We start from the raw sequence: 18,345 nt of genomic DNA, 5'->3' as shown, positions 1-18,345 counted from the left end.
GAAATAAACCTATAGCGAATACGACCCTCCTCATTGGCTATACAAGCTATGTGATTACAATATTATATTTGGCGCTTGTTTTGAAATTTTTTGTAACCATTAATAGATAAATACTAAAATAAACATATTGATTTAGTTTTATTGGAAAGGAAAAGTTTTTTATGATTACTTTCATTATTTTCATTTATTTAATTTTGAGTTTTAATTCCAAATGTTTCTCAAACTTTGTGTAGATGATTTACCATCATTATTTAAAAATAAATTATGATATAACTTTAATCAGATAAATATTAATAACTTTTCTGATATGACTAAATGGAAAAAAAAGTTTTCTGTAGATACTTGCACTAAATAAAATGTCCGATCATCTGTCTCTAATGAAAAGTATTCACAGTAAAAGTGAATGATGTGTCAATGATGGATCATTATCTCAATTTAAGATTTAGTCCGAGACTGGACCCTTGAATTTTTATAAAGGATCGGATCCGGACCGATACATTATTTAAAGACCAGGACCGGGGATCCATAAAGCTTTTAAAGAACAATTTTTAACTTCAGACCCCAACTAAGACCATACCTATTTATTATTTGAAGTATAAGACCGGATTGTGGTCTAGTCTGATTCAAATCGAACTAAGCATGTCTCTACTTTGCAATTGTAATGATAGGAAATAAACTAATATTTATCAATAATTCTTTCTATAATTAATAGTATAAATGACACTGAATATGTTAATATAAACAGAATTTTCATAGCTGTTTTATTTTTTAAGTTTCGTCGATTTAAAATTTAAAAACAATAGCCTTAATACTGACACTAGGAAAAATCAAAAAGTATCCTCACATGCGTCTGAAGCGCAGACTAATGGTGAATTTAGTATACGATGTTTTACAAATGAGCGGCCACGGTTATACATTAATTTGACATTTTTTTTAACATTAATATTTGTCAGAATTTCCTGACATAAATAAAAATTCTTAAAACCTAAACTTAACTTAACTTAATTGGTTATTATGGATAGTAAACCAACTACTAATGTGATTGAATATCAATAGTATCATAGATTCTCGAAAGAAAAGATGACATGTATCATATTTTATATAAAAGAAATCTAATCTAATTTAGATATGGGCCCCTGTAACTCTAGTCATAGATTATTAAATAAATGTGAGGAAACTATATCAATTCTTGAACTAGTCATAACAAAATATTGTTGTATATATTTAAATGGGGAGGGGTGTTACAATTTTTATATCTTTGGGTATTACTATCTATTTATTTAAGATTGAATTATAAATGTTTGAACACAATTTTATTAATTATATTGAATATTAATTTTAAATTTAACACAAATTATGGATAGAGCAATATTGCGTTGACTTTTAGGTTGGTATCATAGAAAAGCAACCATAGATTAAATTTATAAAACAACTTATCATTAAATGATAGGTTCGTTTTTCCCGCCCAATTTTTTACTCCATTTCCATTATTTTGTTTAATTTTGTAAGCACGATAGAAAACGATTTTTTTTTTATGTGTTGAATATTTATCATAGTATAAACTTACAGTGAAATATTCTATTTGCATTACTTAACTTTTTACTTTTTACTACCATATTTTAATTAAGTAAGTTCTGTACTTATTTATATTACATTTTATCGAGTCCTTATCTGATAAATGTCATTTAATTTTTATACTTAAATCTAAGTTTTAATTAAAGATCTGATACCTCCTTTAGAATTCGCTTTCATTTAATGTATCTTCATTTGTAAGAGTAACAGTTTTAACTCACTATTATTTGACAATTAAGATCAAAATTTTTAAATTCAAGCTTTCAATTAAACGTGAAAGGTTAACAATATTAACTAAAAGTTACTACATTTTACTTTGGCGTTTTTACTATATATTCAAACATTGACTGAAACTAGATTGCTACAATCTTAGAATATAATCGTTTTATTCTTAATTCTTAAATTACTATGTTGAAAAAATTATGATTCTGATTAATTATTTTTTAGACTAAAAGTTGTTATTTCTTAAGCCTATTGTTATATTTATGAAAGCTTTTATATGTATTATTTGTTTGATTGTCACTTAAATATTAATTTCATTAGGCTCATTTATATCTTTAAATTTATTCTAGATAAAAAAATGTGGGGTATAGAATCTACGCAAGATGAAGGTGGTTTCAACACAACTATGACACAAAGTCCAGCAGTTGGGTCTGTAGGAGAATCTAAGCAGATGACAGTAATTCCTGTAGCTATCCGCCAACTATTAGAAAATAATGATGAAAACAAAAATGTCCATGTTGTGGTCGTTGGCATTATTAAACAAGTAAAATAATTAAATTTTATTTTTATATTGTGAGCACTTTTTTTTAACAATATATTATTTCTATTCTATTTTTAATTCCCAATATAAAAAAAAAAAATTCTTGGTTAATGATCATTAAAATTACTACTAAGTTTAAGAAATTCAAATTGTTAATCTAACTTAATAATTTTTATATATTTATTAATTATATATAAATTTTAATTTTTAATTAATCATAAGTATTTTTTGTCAGTATTTAAAAAATTTTTGATATATTTTCATTGATTAATGGATATATAGCAAATCAATGTACTATATTAGAATTAAAAAACTTTAAATTATAAATGATTAATTTCTTTAATCCTTCCCCCAAATTTTAAAATTGTCTTCATGACCCATATGGTAACACGGAAAAATATGTAAAACCATATTCCTATACAAATATTTCAAAATGACCTTTTATCTCATTAAAAAAAATATTATGTGGTTTAATAAGTTAAAACATGTGTATAAGTAGACCTGTACAAGTTACTAGTATGATTAGTTTTTCTTTTTAATTTTTAAGTGTTTAAAAAAAGAATTTTATTGAAGTGATCTTTTTTTATACTTTTTTTTATATCTTTTTTTAAGTTTTTGGATATTTTAAAAAATTTTATAAAATATAAATGATGAAGTTATAAAGTTATTTAATTATTCAACTGTTAAAATGAAATTAAAAAAATTCTGTTCAAAGTAATTGAATAATTTATTTGTTACTTTCATTATTATTATTTTAATTAAAATTACAAGTTTGATACAATTTATATTATATCCATTCAACTAATTTTTTTATAAAGATCGCTGTACTACTTTGAGTATATGTATTTGCATTAAGGCATCAAAAAAAATTAAGTAGACTTAAATTTTAGAAAAAGAAAAAAAGATAAATACAAAATTAAATAATGAAATAATTATTGTCTAAAGACTAAACAGTATTGAATTCCTCAAAAGATAGCATTTATAGCAACATTTTTCAAACTGATAATGCAGTTATACGTAAATAAATTTTTATTATATTAATTTTTTTGCTGTAGGTACCTCATATCACTTATACATTTTAGACTATTTCATTTGACAAATTTTAACCTACTATTTTTTTCTTTAAATATTTATATCCCCGAGTTAAAACCAAGAATCTATTTTCTAAAATTTAACAATTAACTAATTTTGTTTTTACATTAGGTTGAAACACAAACATTAAAAAATATGTTTACAATTGAAGACAGCACTGGACGATTATTGTGTATTCAATGGGGTGATGAAAATGAGTTATCTAGGTATCCCAAATTGATTGAAAATGCTTACTTCAAAGTAGTTGGTAATAAAAGAATTCAGAATGACAAAGTTACCTTACTCTGCCATAGCGTTGAACCCTTAGAAAGTTTGAATGAACTTACCCATCATTTATTAAGTATTATAGCTTTACCTTACCAAAATGAAGAACTTAATATGACTCAAGTAAATATTTTTAAAAAATTTTGGCATTTCAAGTTAAATAAATTTTTTTTTTTTTAGATGAATAATCCTACTACTAGCAACTTTATTAAAAATGAATTAAATTTCTCAATAAATGGTGATACCACTAGTGGTGGGTTTGGAGCAACAAGTAACAGTCTATCTCTTAACCCTAAACAATTAAAGATTTACACAGTACTAAAGCAATGCCCTGATGAAGCTGGCTATACATCATCCGATATTCAGAAAATACTTCCAGAAAAAATTCCTTTACCAGAAATTGAAAAAGTATTAGCTTTCTTCATTGAAGAAGGTCATATATTTTCAACAATTGATGAAAACCATTATAAAGTTACTGATTTTGGTAATTAAGATTTGTTATAGGATTTACACAATATTTTTTGTTAGCATTTTACCTATACATAAATTATATTTATTATATCCTCTTAATGTATTTCTCTAAAACTTATATTGTATTTTAAACTTTGAAAACTAGTATAAATTTTGAATACAATATTATTTTTTAAAATTATTTTTATATATAATTAAATTAATATTTAAAACATGTTTGGATGTTTTAATTTTTTTTGTAACTAAATATATTTAAAATTTCATAAAATGTAAGTTGGTTTATACATTAATGGTATTCGACTGACAGTAAATGAATTTATAAGTTAATTAAATTTGTGTTCATTTATTAATATTCTAGGTAGAATATATTTATTTTTAAAGATGTTTTTGGGTTTGAATTTTAATAATAAAGAAGTAATGTAAAACAATTATAATCATTTTAAAAACCAAACTATTAATACATTCTCTGGTATATTTATAATACAGAATTATTTCATTCTGATATGAACATAAAATAGGAAAATTTATATAATTAACTTTTAAATTAATTATTCTGCAATATAACAACTAAAATTGTTTTTTGTATCAAAAGAACTATTTATTTTATGTAAAAAATATTAATTAAAAACGTTAGTCCTAAAAAAAATTATTTTATTTCATCATATTAATTGATTATTCTTCATATACACATTGTTTTCAATATTAAGTCATTTTTAAAATAAATTTCAAAAAACTAAAATTACTCATCCAATATAAATGGACAGATTCATGACATATTAATATGAGTTTTAATTTTGGCATACAATTATTATACTTTAAATAGTTTTTAGAAAAAAAAATACCGAATTTAGATAAATGGCAAGAAATGTTCAATGATTATCAGATTTGTATAACAATAATAGTACTAATTTATATTTAATTATTTACTACTTAAAATTACTTAAACTACAATTTATCTTATTTTATAATATCTATTTTTATAGTTTATATTATATAACACAAAAAATATTATAAAATAGTAAAGTTTAGAAAATAATAAATATTACTTAAACAAATCACAGCACTTAATATTTTTAATATGATAAATCTAATATGTCTCTTAATATTATGTTATCTTCAAATTTAATAAATTTTGGAAACTAGGTAATAATATAAAGATTTTATTCTCTGACTGGATCATAAATATTATTCAAATCATTTATTATATTATACAATGGTGTATAAAATTCATCTTTCAGATATAATGTTTTATAAAAACTAAGCAACTTCATAATTGAAGACAAAAATTCCTTGTTTAATTGTAACATAGAACTACACGATTCCTTCATAACCAATAATGATTTTCCTGCAGCTTCAACAAAATCATTATTATCTTCAGTACCAGGATTACTAGATGCTCGAATTATCACATTACCTAATGTCTCGCACCTTAAATATTTACATGAAAAACAAATGAATTTATATTTAGTTGATTATTAATAACACTAAAATAGTATTATAGTGTTATTAAAGTATAAGTTATAGTAACCACAGATTACTATAACTCACACTTAAAATTTTGGCTAGCGTTAAAAGAATCAATCTTTATACTTTGTTTTCTTTAGTTGCTAAAGCCGTTTAAAAAAAATTACAACATTATAATTATATTAGGGATTTAAGTGTGAGTTTTGCCTCTTTTTTTTTTACGAATAAGTGAGGAGTATAAACACCAACTCATTATCTTTTTTAAATAAATTATATCTATAAATATAAGAAAATAAATTTACATACAACCCTGAATTAAGTCAAAATATTATTGTAGTTTAGAAAAAATTAACAATTGAAACATTTTTACCATTCATTCTTAACCAGGTTGAACTTTAAGTTGATTTCTTTATACTGTTTCACTCTTTCTTTAGCTAAAGCTACTGATTTTTCATTTGTTTCTTCTTTCAGTGTTAACTCTGCATCATCTTGTTCCAGTACTAAATCTTCTAGAAGTCTTACTACTTTTAACTATAAAATAATATTAGTAATATTATTATAACATATTATATACCATTATTAATCAATAACAGGTTAATAAGCAAATTCTTGCAGCCTAAAAAAATAATTTTAAATACACACCATAAGTTTTAGATTGTGTTGTGTTATAGGCTTGTTAAAAATATGAATGAGAATAGGTAAACCTCCATTTTCTATAAATATCCCTTGAGCTACAGGAAAACGTCTTATCATTGTAGATACTGCATATAAACAACTGGCTTGAACCTACAAAATATTAAGAAAGTTAATGATTAATGAATAATTGGTATATATATTATTATTGTCATCAAATAATAATAATAAATAAAGCCTATTTTAATAATTATATTTATAAAGCTAAATAAAATTCCTAAGTACCAAGAAGAAATTTTAATTAAAAATACTTAGTGTAGTTGTTTAATTGTAGATATAATAATCTATCCAACACAGAAAGCTATTTACTGAACAATACTAAATGGTAGCTCATGCCTGTTGTAAGAGGCTACAAAAATGGACCTGAAGGTAGGAGGAGGCAGTGCCTTTAGCACTATCTGTAAGTGGATGCTTCATAAACAGGTTACATTAGTAGATCACATTTCCCTGACTTTATATTGGGAGATTAAAGAGTTTTCTAATCTGGTGATGTTAACAGAAGAAATAAAGGCATTATCTTTAATAAAAATGTGTAAAGAGTCACATTGCTTACGATGATAGTGCGATATTAATCAAACTAAAATTTGTTCCTAACAACATCACAATAGTACAAGTATACATACCCACAACACAAGCGAATAATAAGGTAGTAAAGGAGATCTATGAAAAGATAAAAGAACTCATTAACCTTACAAATGGTAAGGAGTATTTAATTATCATGGGAGACTGGAATGCGATTGTGGGTGAAAATCCAAATGGCAGAAAAGTAGGCAAATATAAACTCAAAACAAGGAATGAAAGAGGTGATTGTCTTGTCAAATTATGAGACAATATGATTTAATTGTAATCTATACTTTATTCATGAATCATAAAACAGGCGCTACACTTATAAAATGCCAGGTGATATTAACAGACACCAATTAGAGTATATCCTGGTAAAGAATGGGTATAAGAATCAAATCAAATTAAGTAAATCTTACTCAGAAACTGATATTGACAGTGACCACAAACTGATAATGATCAAGTCTGTGTTGAAATTCAAGAAGTTATAAAAACCAAAAAATAAATGGCATAAATGTCAACTAAAGCAATTAGAAATAAGACAGTTGTTTGAAAAGAAACACAAAGAAAATTTTGAAATCAAAAGTATGCCAAGAATAGATAATTGCAGTAGTATAAAGCATAGATGGCGTCATATAAAAGAATCTATTGTCCAGTCTGCAGAAAAAATATTAATTAGGGAGAAACCAGCACTGAAATGCAGATGGATAACAATGAAAATAGTTCAAGATATAGAGAGAAGAATATTGTTTAAAAATAAAACTGATGAAGAAAATAAAAGACAATATGAGATGTTAAGAAATAAAATAAGCCATGAAGCAAAATATGCAAAGGAGATAGACAATATGATAAAATACAACCAACAGGACAAGGCATATAAACTCATCAAACGATAATTCAATGGAAAAGTCACAATATACGTATGTAAATTTACTTATAAACATGTTAGCAAAATATATGATATTAAGATGTGGATATAGAGATTTTGGATGTAGTGGATTGGTTATCCTACCAAAAAAACATAGAACCAATCAATGAGAAAATTTTAGGACCTTAAGCTTGATATCTTATACAGCTAAATTGGAGAGGTAATAATATCTTCTCTTATAATAATGCTTCTCTTTACTGATGATATAGTTGTTCTTGCAACAACAGAGGAAGATTAGCAATCAGCGTTAAATGTAATAAATATAATTAGTTCAAAGAATATAGTCTTCTTCTTTTTCCTCGACTTAATCTCAACTACTTGGGGTTGGCCAACCTTATCCTAGACTTTCACTTGATATGATCACCCACATAATCTACACTCACATAAGCCGTCCTCATATCGCATTCAATTACATCCCTCCATCTACTTTTTGATCTACCTCTTCTTCCTTCAAAATTCATTTCTATAACATTCCTCTCTCCTCATAATATGACCAAACCATCTAAGTTTATTTTCTCTCATCTTATCTACAATTGACGCTACACCTATACTCTCTCTTATATGTTCTTACCTTATCCTATCTTCTCTAGTCTCTCCACTCATCGATCTAAGCATTCTCACCTCTGCTACACTCATTCTCTGCTCAACTTTCTTGTCAACTGCCCAACACTCTGAACCATACATCATAGTTGGTCTCACTAGAATTTACCTTTCAGCCTCATTGGAATTCTTTTATCTCATAACACACCAGATGCTTCTCTCTACTCCAACCACCCTCAATTAATACTGTGTTTTACATACTCATCAATACCACCGTTCTTTTACCCACCTTGGTGCACTCCAACTCTTACTCTAAAACCTTCTGTTACTCCTCCCATACTTTTTACCTTGGTACAATTGCTATCATACATATTTTCTATTATATTAATGTACCTTTTTCGAACTCTATTTCTCATTAATGCCCACTTTAAAACCTCATCTAGTTAATACCGGTTCTGGAGGTAATAGTACATTGGGTAATATTTCTTTGTACACCTGGACATGATATGGCACTTTTAAAAATACTTTTTTTAGATTACTGATTAATTTGTTAACATTTGGAAATATTTCTCTGACCTTCTCTGCAACCCTGTTCATCATGTGAGCTACACACGTAACGTGAATTAAATTTGGGTAGAAAACTTTTAGTGTATCACCGATTTTTGTCATGTATGGAACTGCAACCGATAACATTACCAACACTTTTTCATAATTTCCACCCAACGGCCATAATAATTTTAGTCCATCATTGATAAACCAATCAACAGTGGAATGATAAGTTTCTTCCAAAACTTTGCATGTCAGGAGAAATAAGAGAGTCGGAGTATTTAATTTTAATATTCCCACCAGTAAAGTTGCAATGTAACGACCGTTTGTATCTGTAGTTTCATCTACAGCAATCCAAATATTATTTTCACCTATTTCATTTTTAATCTTTCTTAAAGTATTATGGTAGCACAGCTCTAGATATTTCTGTCACAAACTTGACAAAAAATTGTCTTGAAAATCGTTTGTTGGTTATTTTACGACGAAATCCATTGAACAAATAACTTTTTAAACTGCTTGAAGTTTTTGGCATATTTGTATGTTATAGACTATAACATACAAATACTATAACTTATAGTAATATGAGACTATTTTTTTTGAACTACTACAGAAAGTTGAAATTTAACAAAAAAGACTCAAAGTGATTTTGTATTTGTCAATAGTCATCATTATTACATTTATCAAAAATTTTTAATCAAAGAGTTATGCAACCTTAAATTATTGTTTCAAGGTTTTAGAGTAAGAGTTGGAGTGCACCAAGGTGGGTAAAAGAACGGTGGTATTGATGAGTATGTAAAACACAGTATTAATTGAGGGTGGTTGGAGTAGAGAGAAGCATCTGGTGTGTTATGAGATAAAAGAATTCCAATGAGGCTGAAAGGTAAATTCTAGTGAGACCAACTATGATGTATGGTTCAGAGTGTTGGGCAGTTGACAAGAAAATAGAGCAGAGATGAAAATGCTAAATGGATGAGAAGAATGACTAAAAAAGGGATAAAGAACAAAAATACAAGAGGGAGTAAAGATGTAGCATCAATCGTGAATAAGATGGAAAAAAATAGATTTTGATGGTTTGGTCATCCAGTTTATTTTATTTAACCATTTTTACTAAAAATGTTATGAAAGATTGAAAAAATCAACTTAAAAATAATTTAATTTTGTTCATAAATTAACTATGAGCTGTATTTTTTAAAAAATTTTCGATACAGAAGAATATTTTCTACAATTATATGACCACAGGATATTTTAATAATGGGAAGAGTATATATTAGGTCATACTTTTTTTAAAGTTTTTGTCTTAAATGTTTATTGTTTTAATTATATGTTTAAGTTTATTAAACATATTAAAATTTATCAACATATTTAATTTGTTAACCTGTTATTATACTAAATAAATAAAAAATATGTTCCACCTCTAATTATTTTTTAATTATTATATAATAAAAAATTAATACTTACCGAGTATTCATATTCATCATCAATGTGCTTTAATAAAAGAGGAATAATATTAGTTTCTAATGCAGCAATTTGAACTTTTGGATTATTTGAAGATGCAGCTCCAAGTATTTGTGCTCCTTGAGTTTTTAATACACTAGAGTTACTATTTAGACATGGTATAATGATATTTGAAATTCTGAAAAAAATTTCTGTTATTAATATCATTGCTGTCAAACAAAAAATGGATGATTTTGACTTTTCATAGTCAATATGTATGTAATAGAGAAGAAATTAAATTTGTCAATGAATGTAATGTAACAAATGGTCAGTAGTGGTTTATTTATTTATTGAAACAATAATTTAAGGTTGCATAACTCTTTGATTAAAAATTTTTGATAAATGTAATAATGAAGACTATTGACAAATACAAAATCACTTTGAGTTTTTTTTATTAAATTTCAACCTTCTGTAGTATTTTAAAAGAAATAATAAAGAAAACATAATTAGTTACTTTTTGCATGATGGTGACAATATAAACATTTTATTAGTATAAAATTTGAACCTTTTTTTTTAAGTTCACCCTTACCCATTATTAGAAATAAAAACTTCTGCTGTATCAACTTGATGTACAAGATATTCCATATCAGTTAAAATATTGACAAGTTTATTTTCGTTCATATCATATGTCTCAATGTGATTTTTGAATTTAGTTGATAGATCTCCTAAGATTTCTATATCAGTTTTTATAGTCATATTTAAACTGTCAAAATCTTTTTTTAATTCATCATATGATCTAAATCTACTTGAAGGTTTAAGACTCCCACTTTCTTTATCCTAAAAATGTATAGTTTAAATGATTACTGATTGTATAATTAAATTTTCCTTGTTCATTTAAGTAATAATAATAAAATAAATTTTAATAATTAATAACATATTAAATGAAAAATAGTTTTTTTTTAACCCAAAGTGTAAAACTTAAGTGGTATAGATTATAATCTATGAATTAAATAACAATAATCCTTAATAAGTACATAAATAGCCAATCCAGTAATTTCATTCTAATGCCAATTAGTCATTTTATAAAGGTAGTTTTTTCAAATAACTGTAATTTACTATCATTAATAATGCCTGATATAAGAATTAAGTTTTATATTAAACAAAGTTTACTTACAGTTTTATTTTGAGGCAATGAAACCAATTTTGTAGAACTTGTTAATTGATAAATTTGATTATTATCATCTATAAGTTTAGCTTTCCTTTCTCCAGATTGAAGATCTATCTTAATATGAAGTCCTGCAGGTAGAACTTGGTCTAAAGTAGAGCAATAAGTAGTATTAAATTCTAAGTTAGACATGAAAAATAATGCTATTGCATTTTTTACCTCTTTCTACAGTTTGCCATTCACGAGTAGGAACAAAATTTTTTGAACTCTCCAGTGTGTCATTAGATTTTTTTTGATCATTCAACTCTTGTCCCTGAAACCACTTCTGATATTCAATCACTTTTTTGGCTGGCCCAATACGCCATAAGTCCAAGTACAATATTACTCCCATTGTACACACCAAGATCAATAACAAAACAGAAATCAATTTTCTACTTAATAAGAACATTTTAACGAAAAATTTAACACGTCAAACTTATTATAGTACAATGAAGAGATAATAAACTATGAAAAATAAAATAATAAAATTGATGACACGTAATTTCATAAAATTACTCAAATATTGACACAAATAATGTACAAAACTTCAATAATCAAAAACAAATTATATTTTTAGCGAATAATAAGAGATAAGGCGGTAGGACACGTTGTCCAATGAAAAATCGGAATCGTTAGCAACCATTAAACCAGTGAAATATATAAACTGATAGGAAAGTTTGAATTTAATCATTTTAATTTAACGTAAAATCATTTTTATGGATACACTGTAATGGTTAGGCGTCTATAGGTGGCGCAACTGTCGAACGCCGGGCGAATGATGGCTGTTCTACCGGCCACCACTACTCCCGCCAAGCAACTTAAACAACAGATTTGTTTACCGAAACCGGCATCGCATCATAGTCGGCCATTACTGTTGCAGTCGCTTAATCGCGTTCTCGCATTTACTCGTCAATTTTTTCCAATCTTATAGTTACCTTCGAATCGTTTTCACTCTAATAATTTTTTTAATTTTTTGACGAGTGAGTTACCGTAAAACATTTATCCGTCAAACAGTTCTAACAGTCATAATATAAAAATGACGGAAGATTACTTTTGGGGTGAGTATTATTTAGCGAATTTTCGTTTTTCTTTATTTTGCATTGCGTGTTTATGATGGAGCGGCGGGGGACGTGTTGGCTCTATAAGACAATGCGGTTTTCGTGTTTTTTTTTTTTTTTAAATTTAAACAAAATTTTGTTGCGGCTGTGCCTTAACATGACTTGTAGTCTTAGCTTTTATGTATTGAACATGCGATCTTATGATTTGATAACCTCCGAAGTATAGTATGTGGTTTCACGCGATCACGCGTTGTACTTCGAAAAATCACATGGCACCTGTACTCGTCTAATAAGAATCTTTCTCAATTTCTTTTGCCTTTATTAAATTTGCTGTATTATTAATCAGTGCATGTAAAAATAGTATCGAATATTACTTTAAATAGTGTTAAACATTCCTTGTAATTGAACGAAACGTTTCTCATATGTGTATACTTAATAATTTCATTGTATAAATCATTTTCCTCAAAGATACGTTTATTCGTTGTAGTGTTTATTATTTTTTAGCGTTAAATTACTTATTTGGAGTGCTATACTCAATTTTTTATACAAAAATGTGATGTCAATTTAATGATGTTATTAATTTTTTTTTATTTTAATGGGCTTTGTATAGTAGTTGGACTTTTGTATTATGCTTCTGTAATTTTACCATTCTAGATTACATAATGCTTCATATTTATATAAATTTATTTTATTATATTAATTATTTTTTGTTTAATGCAAAAATCTACGATATCTTATCGTGGATAAGATGAGAGAGAATAGATTTGGATAGTTTGGTCATGTTATGAGGAGAGAAGAATTGGAGGAAGCTGTAAGAACTGTATAGAAATGAATGTTGAAAGAAGAAGAGGTAGAGGAAGACCAAAAAAAAGATGGAGGGGATGGTATTGAATGCGATATGAGGACAGTTGATGTGGGAGATCGTGTCAAGTAGAAGTTTAGGATAAGGGTGGCCGACTCCAAGTAGTTTGGAAGGCGAGGAAGAAGAAAAAGATTTTTTGTTTAATGCAGTTATAAATGCCTTAAGTTCAAATAAATTATGTTGTATATTTTACTACATAGTTTTTAAATTGGTTACGGTTTACTGTAATTAACTAATAATCTAAAACAATGTCAAAATATTATGTGACATTAATATTTACTTATTTCTTATTTTATTATGTACTTCTTCAGGTGTTACATTAGATAAAACTAAGAATGTTGAAATTTGGGACCCAGATGTAAAACCAGATGCAAATGATAGTTCTCATGTGTTTAGAGGTGAACACACTTTGCTTGTTAAACAAGTAAGTTAATTTTCTAAAAAAATATATTGTAACTATAATTACTATTTTTTATTTTCTTTAAATATAGGCTGTTCTTGGACCTGAAGTACCAGATGGTGATGTTAATGTAATAGAAGTAGAAGCAATGGGTTATAAATCTGATATTAAATTCCCAGTTGTAGTTTTAAAAGGAGGTGCAGGTCTTAGTCAATGTGTACTTGATTTACTGTTTCCTGATCCTCCAGTAACTTTCAAACTAGTTAAAGGCAGTGGACCTATACATTTATTAGGAAACCATTCTGTTGGTAGTAAGTATTTACAATTGATCACTATTTATATAGCTGTGATGAATATTTTTTGGGTAATTTGCGTCTGATAATATTTTGAGGACCTTAAAAGAATTCTGAGCATTAATTTTATTTATAAATGTAATAATAAACATAATAGTTTATAAATAAAAGGTTTAAAAGTTAACTTTTATTTGGAGTAGCTGGTGAAGGAATGGCTGATGAAGAAGATGATGATGAAATAGATGAAGAATTTGAAGAAGAAGAAGAAGAAGTAATTGAAGAAGTAACGGAAAAAAATAGTGTAAGTTATTTATAAATTGTATTATAATTATAGCAGTATATTCTGTATGGTATATTAAGTTTTTTTTTTTTTACTTAAGTTGTAATCTCTGTAATTTTTAGGTTGATGAAAAAAAAAGGAAATTAGCTGCAAATTCCAATTCAAAAGGCAAGGCGGCCAAAAGGCCTAAAGTTGACAGCGAAGTATTTAGAATTTAAAATAATAATTCAACTGTAGTTGTTTTACAGGGTGTCATAAAATATTCCCCAACTTCAAATAATTTTTTAAGTGATCTATTTATTAGTAATACTGCCCAACACTTAGTGACAAATAATATGTTAATAGATTAGGAGTTAGCCACAAAATTCTATTCAGAATAAACTATCATATTGTTTGGCACAAAAAAATATTGTTATGCGATGAATAAGAGATTGTTCCTAATAATTTCTTTGTTTTACATTTTAAAAATTATGACAATCTCTACATTTATATATTTTACTATTATTTTTAATGTACTTGCGCATTGTTGAAATGTTCTTTTATATATATATATAGAATGATAACTTATTATTGGTTTCTCAGTTATTCTTAAAATAATAATCATGTTAAAAAAATGTCTTTTTAACTGTTATATATTTTTTTAAATTTGTCCTTTATACATTTATAACTTTATTTTTTCAATGGTAGTATACAAATTTAAATAACTTATATAATACAAGATTATCTAATTATCAAAATAAATGTCCATAACTTAAAACACATTACTACAGAATTTATATATATTTCTTAATATAGAATGGAGGTGTAGACTTAGTTGTTAATCATTATGATTTGCTCTATATTAAATAAATGAAAATAATTCCAAAGTATTAGTTCAAAAGCAGTAATCGGCTAGTCATAACTACTTGCATAAAGTTATATTTAATATGTTACCATATAAGTCACTCTACAAAGGTATAAAGGATAAATTCTAAAAATAAAAAAATTGATGGAAATTCACTAAATTAATTAAAAAATAAATATTATTTTTACTATATTTGTTTTTGTTAAACTTTTAAAAGCATTTTAAATTATTAAAAAGTATAACAAATATTTTTTTGTTAAGTTTTTATTTTAGTTTTATACATTTTTTCTTCTCTATTGAAATTTCAAAAAGATTAATTTTAGCTCTTACAAAACATTTTTATTGATTGGTCATTATCTAATTTAGGATTAATACTTATTAGAGTTAATATAATTTTAATACATAGTGTGTAGGTATGTAGCACAGGGATTGTAGCTCATAGTGTTTATTTATAGTGCATTTCCTGATGTATAATACTACATCCTCTATATTTATATAAGTGTATGTATTGTTTACTAAACATTTAACTACTAGGTATCATAAATATTTGTATTTATAGTTTTTTTTTTTTTTTTTTTAGTCTAATTAACACTGTAAACATCATGTATGGATGTTCCTGGATTAATAATTCCATTGAAACAAGAGACACTGTCCTCTGGTGTTAATTTATTTAACAATTAAGTTTTATAATTTCAAATTGTTTTTTTTTTTTATTATTATTATTATTATTATTTAGTCTGCTGACTTTGTTCTTGTAATAATTAGAAGTTAAAAACTTAAGGTTCCATTTGTCACCCGCTAAATGAGTCATTCATATTGAAAAGTAACAGAGTTAAGTTTAATACCTGATACATTTTTATAATTTAAGCAACTTATACAATAAAAATACAATGTCTTGTTTTAATATAATTTTTATATTATTTTATCTAACTGTGTATTAATGAAATCAAAGTGTCAATTAATATGAATAACAGTTTTCTTTTTAATGTTTAAAAGTAAATTTTCTTGAATAACTACTATAATTCCATGATTGATTATAGAAAAATTATTCATGATCTTGTGCATAGCATGTTATGTAAGGTGTGTTATAAGAAGTAGTACAAAATTTTGAACCATTTCTAGAAATAAACTGACATCCCATCAGTAAAGCATCTTCTCTCATACAACAAAATGTCAATGAAAAAATCTAAAAAAAAAAAAAAAATAATTTAGAATAAAAAATTTCAGTACCCGTTAAACAGTGCTTTTACCCCAGAACTTGATTTCCAAACTCTAATCCACGAATCTTCAGATACTGATAACAGTAAGTCTGCATCTTTAGCAAATGATATGGATGTCACCGACCGAGCATGTGCTGATATTTGTATACTTAGAGGCAGCTTATCTTCATTATCGTCAATTGATATTCTTGAAGCTTTATCAAATATTCGAATCATTCCATTAGTATAGCCGACAGCTATTATGTTTTTTGATATAACTGTAGTTGTACAAGAAAATCTTAAAATTAAATTATAACTTATTAAATTTTGTTACAATTAATAATTATGTAACATGATGTTATACGAATTCTTTACCAACCCTCCAAAGCATTCAGTTCTAGCCTGTAAAACCAACTCTCTATTTTCAAACTTTGATAGAACACAGCACCCTGATTCGTCACATGATACTAAGTTATTTTGAAGTGATGCCATATCGGCGATTGGCATACTATGTAATAGTTTTCTGTCTAAAAAGGTAATTTTACCCTCTTGATCTGGTCCAAATACTCTTATTGAACCATTGCTGTTACCTTAAAATAATTTTTCGAATTTAAAGAATTAATTAAAAACAAGGCTAATAATTACATACCTACACATAAATATGTACAATCTAATGTAGCTATACCCTTGGCAAAAATTTCCTTAGTTGATTTATCTTCACAATTGTGCGTGTATACACAATTAAAATTTTCATCGCAATTGTATATGATTAAACCCTCAATACATGTTATTACAAGACAATTCATATACCCAAGTGTAAACCACCCAACCTTACAAAACAAAAAAAATGTTAATAAAATGAAAATTAATAGAAACTTTCTATACTTTTGTTACATCCGATTTGGCATTTAAACATTGACCATTTTCTAAACTGTCAGTGCTTACTATATGAATTTTTTGTCGATCAATGACAGCAAAATCGAAGGATTTTTTATCTTTACCCAATTTTATCGAAATATTATTGGTAATAGCTGAGGCTGAGCCTTTGAATAAAATTATTTTTTCTTTTGAATAAATCCTAAAAATTAAATATATTAGAGTAAAATTGTGTATACTTTTTTAAATGAAGTAAAATTTTCAAACAGCATTAATGCGTTAAAAATTCAAACTTCTAATTAACTAAATTTCATGTAATTATTTGCTAATATTAATTGAATAAGTTATTTTTGTAGTCAAACTAACGTACGAACCTTAAGTTTAATACTACAATGAAAAATTAAGTTCAACAATGAATACGACTTAATTTTTCACTTTTTGAAAAATTGACTTAAAAAGATCTGTTAACTTTTATTTTTTAAGATCAAGTATTTGAAAAATAGCACAATGTGCTATAGTGAACTAAGTACTTGACATATTCTTTAAATATGAATAGTTAACAAGTAAAATATAGCTAAAATTGTAAACTCTTGCGAGTTTATTTTTGAGGAATTAGTCTGTGCAATTGTAATGCCCCCAAAGTTGTCTTCTTAGTCCGTGATTCACTCATTTAGCAAAAGACATGCATTCAATCACGTACTAAAACTAATAACACAATGTAACTTACATAGAAAAACATTAATAATTCTTCAATATAAAATATTTTAACTAAAAAGTAACTATCAATAAAATAAATTTTACATCAACATGTTTATTATAAAATTATAATAAGATTATCGAACTTAGTGATTTTTTTATGATACACAAAATATATAACACTTATAGTAGTGGTTCAAATTATTATACCGTTTATTGATTTTATAAGGGAACTTATTAAATATTGCATACTGTATTTTTAAAAAACCATCAAGGTTAAAATGGAACTTACAATTATACGATGG

At 26.0% G+C, this 18,345-nt stretch overlaps 4 protein-coding genes across 9 annotated transcripts; 2 read left to right on the top strand and 2 right to left on the bottom strand.

Annotated features, from left to right (window-relative positions):
• Nucleotides 1-1,466: 1,466 nt before the first annotated feature.
• LOC126901630 (replication protein A 32 kDa subunit) lies at nucleotides 1,467-4,325 on the top strand. Of its 3 annotated transcripts, none has more exons than XM_050678254.1 (4): nucleotides 1,467-1,627; nucleotides 2,145-2,338; nucleotides 3,539-3,814; nucleotides 3,872-4,323. In XM_050678254.1, the coding sequence occupies exons 2-4, from the start codon at nucleotides 2,153-2,155 to the stop codon at nucleotides 4,181-4,183; spliced, it is 774 nt and encodes a 257-aa protein (XP_050534211.1). In that variant the 5' UTR covers nucleotides 1,467-1,627; nucleotides 2,145-2,152; the 3' UTR covers nucleotides 4,184-4,323. The 3 variants fall into 3 exon arrangements, with proteins under 3 accessions (XP_050534211.1, XP_050534212.1, XP_050534213.1); XM_050678255.1 differs by lacking the exon at nucleotides 1,467-1,627 and adding an exon at nucleotides 1,748-1,852 and having other exon boundaries at nucleotides 3,872-4,325; XM_050678256.1 differs by lacking the exon at nucleotides 1,467-1,627 and adding an exon at nucleotides 1,750-1,769 and having other exon boundaries at nucleotides 3,872-4,325.
• An 877-nt stretch (nucleotides 4,326-5,202) lies between these two features.
• Nucleotides 5,203-12,095, bottom strand: LOC126901620 (nucleotide exchange factor SIL1). The gene is made up of 7 exons (XM_050678237.1): nucleotides 11,713-12,095; nucleotides 11,503-11,642; nucleotides 10,918-11,165; nucleotides 10,353-10,527; nucleotides 6,269-6,412; nucleotides 5,997-6,157; nucleotides 5,203-5,590 (listed from the first exon to the last, which is right to left on the bottom strand). The coding sequence occupies exons 1-7, from the start codon at nucleotides 11,939-11,941 to the stop codon at nucleotides 5,323-5,325; spliced, it is 1,365 nt and encodes a 454-aa protein (XP_050534194.1). The 5' UTR covers nucleotides 11,942-12,095; the 3' UTR covers nucleotides 5,203-5,322.
• A 269-nt stretch (nucleotides 12,096-12,364) lies between these two features.
• On the top strand, nucleotides 12,365-16,194 carry LOC126901638 (nucleoplasmin-like protein). Of its 3 annotated transcripts, none has more exons than XM_050678269.1 (6): nucleotides 12,365-12,590; nucleotides 13,764-13,876; nucleotides 13,944-14,163; nucleotides 14,343-14,446; nucleotides 14,548-14,593; nucleotides 15,850-16,194. In XM_050678269.1, the coding sequence occupies exons 1-6, from the start codon at nucleotides 12,569-12,571 to the stop codon at nucleotides 15,852-15,854; spliced, it is 510 nt and encodes a 169-aa protein (XP_050534226.1). In that variant the 5' UTR covers nucleotides 12,365-12,568; the 3' UTR covers nucleotides 15,855-16,194. The 3 variants fall into 3 exon arrangements, with proteins under 3 accessions (XP_050534226.1, XP_050534224.1, XP_050534225.1); XM_050678267.1 differs by having other exon boundaries at nucleotides 12,367-12,590; nucleotides 14,548-14,628; XM_050678268.1 differs by having other exon boundaries at nucleotides 12,369-12,590; nucleotides 14,346-14,446; nucleotides 14,548-14,628.
• Nucleotides 15,967-18,277, bottom strand: LOC126901627 (WD repeat-containing protein 54-like). 2 transcript variants are annotated; one of them, XM_050678250.1, is made up of 6 exons: nucleotides 18,072-18,277; nucleotides 17,363-17,546; nucleotides 17,118-17,298; nucleotides 16,848-17,058; nucleotides 16,520-16,766; nucleotides 15,967-16,455 (listed from the first exon to the last, which is right to left on the bottom strand). In XM_050678250.1, coding segments are annotated over exons 1-6 (966 nt in total). In that variant the 5' UTR covers nucleotides 18,074-18,277; the 3' UTR covers nucleotides 15,967-16,314. The 2 variants fall into 2 exon arrangements, with proteins under 2 accessions (XP_050534207.1, XP_050534206.1); XM_050678249.1 differs by having other exon boundaries at nucleotides 17,354-17,546; nucleotides 18,072-18,271.
• Nucleotides 18,278-18,345: the final 68 nt, after the last annotated feature.

This window comes from Daktulosphaira vitifoliae, unplaced genomic scaffold (assembly GCF_025091365.1).
Source record: "Daktulosphaira vitifoliae isolate Bord-2020 unplaced genomic scaffold, ASM2509136v1 Scaffold_3, whole genome shotgun sequence".
In the NCBI taxonomy this organism is placed as follows: domain Eukaryota; kingdom Metazoa; phylum Arthropoda; class Insecta; order Hemiptera; family Phylloxeridae; genus Daktulosphaira; species Daktulosphaira vitifoliae.
The sequence above is the reverse complement of the archived record's forward strand: the minus strand, read 5'-3'. Positions and strand labels throughout refer to the sequence as shown.

Coding starts and splice junctions, on each gene's coding strand:
- LOC126901630 (XM_050678255.1), top strand. CDS start 2,153: ATGTGGGGTATAGAATCTACGCAAGATGAAGGTGGTTTCAACACAACT. Junction 2,339..3,538: donor TCGTTGGCATTATTAAACAA/GTAAAATAATTA, acceptor TTTTTACATTAG/GTTGAAACACAAACATTAAA. Junction 3,815..3,871: donor AAGAACTTAATATGACTCAA/GTAAATATTTTT, acceptor TTTTTTTTTTAG/ATGAATAATCCTACTACTAG.
- LOC126901620 (XM_050678237.1), bottom strand. CDS start 11,941: ATGTTCTTATTAAGTAGAAAATTGATTTCTGTTTTGTTATTGATCTTG. Junction 6,413..10,352: donor ATGATGAATATGAATACTCG/GTAAGTATTAAT, acceptor AATATTTTGTAG/GTTCAAGCCAGTTGTTTATA. Junction 6,158..6,268: donor AACACAATCTAAAACTTATG/GTGTGTATTTAA, acceptor ATTATTTTATAG/TTAAAAGTAGTAAGACTTCT.
- LOC126901638 (XM_050678267.1), top strand. CDS start 12,569: ATGACGGAAGATTACTTTTGGG. Junction 12,591..13,763: donor GACGGAAGATTACTTTTGGG/GTGAGTATTATT, acceptor GTACTTCTTCAG/GTGTTACATTAGATAAAACT. Junction 14,164..14,342: donor AGGAAACCATTCTGTTGGTA/GTAAGTATTTAC, acceptor TTTTATTTGGAG/TAGCTGGTGAAGGAATGGCT.
- LOC126901627 (XM_050678249.1), bottom strand. Junction 17,299..17,353: donor CCAAATCGGATGTAACAAAA/GTATAGAAAGTT, acceptor TTGTTTTGTAAG/GTTGGGTGGTTTACACTTGG. Junction 16,456..16,519: donor TTTGGAAATCAAGTTCTGGG/GTAAAAGCACTG, acceptor TTTTTTTTTTAG/ATTTTTTCATTGACATTTTG.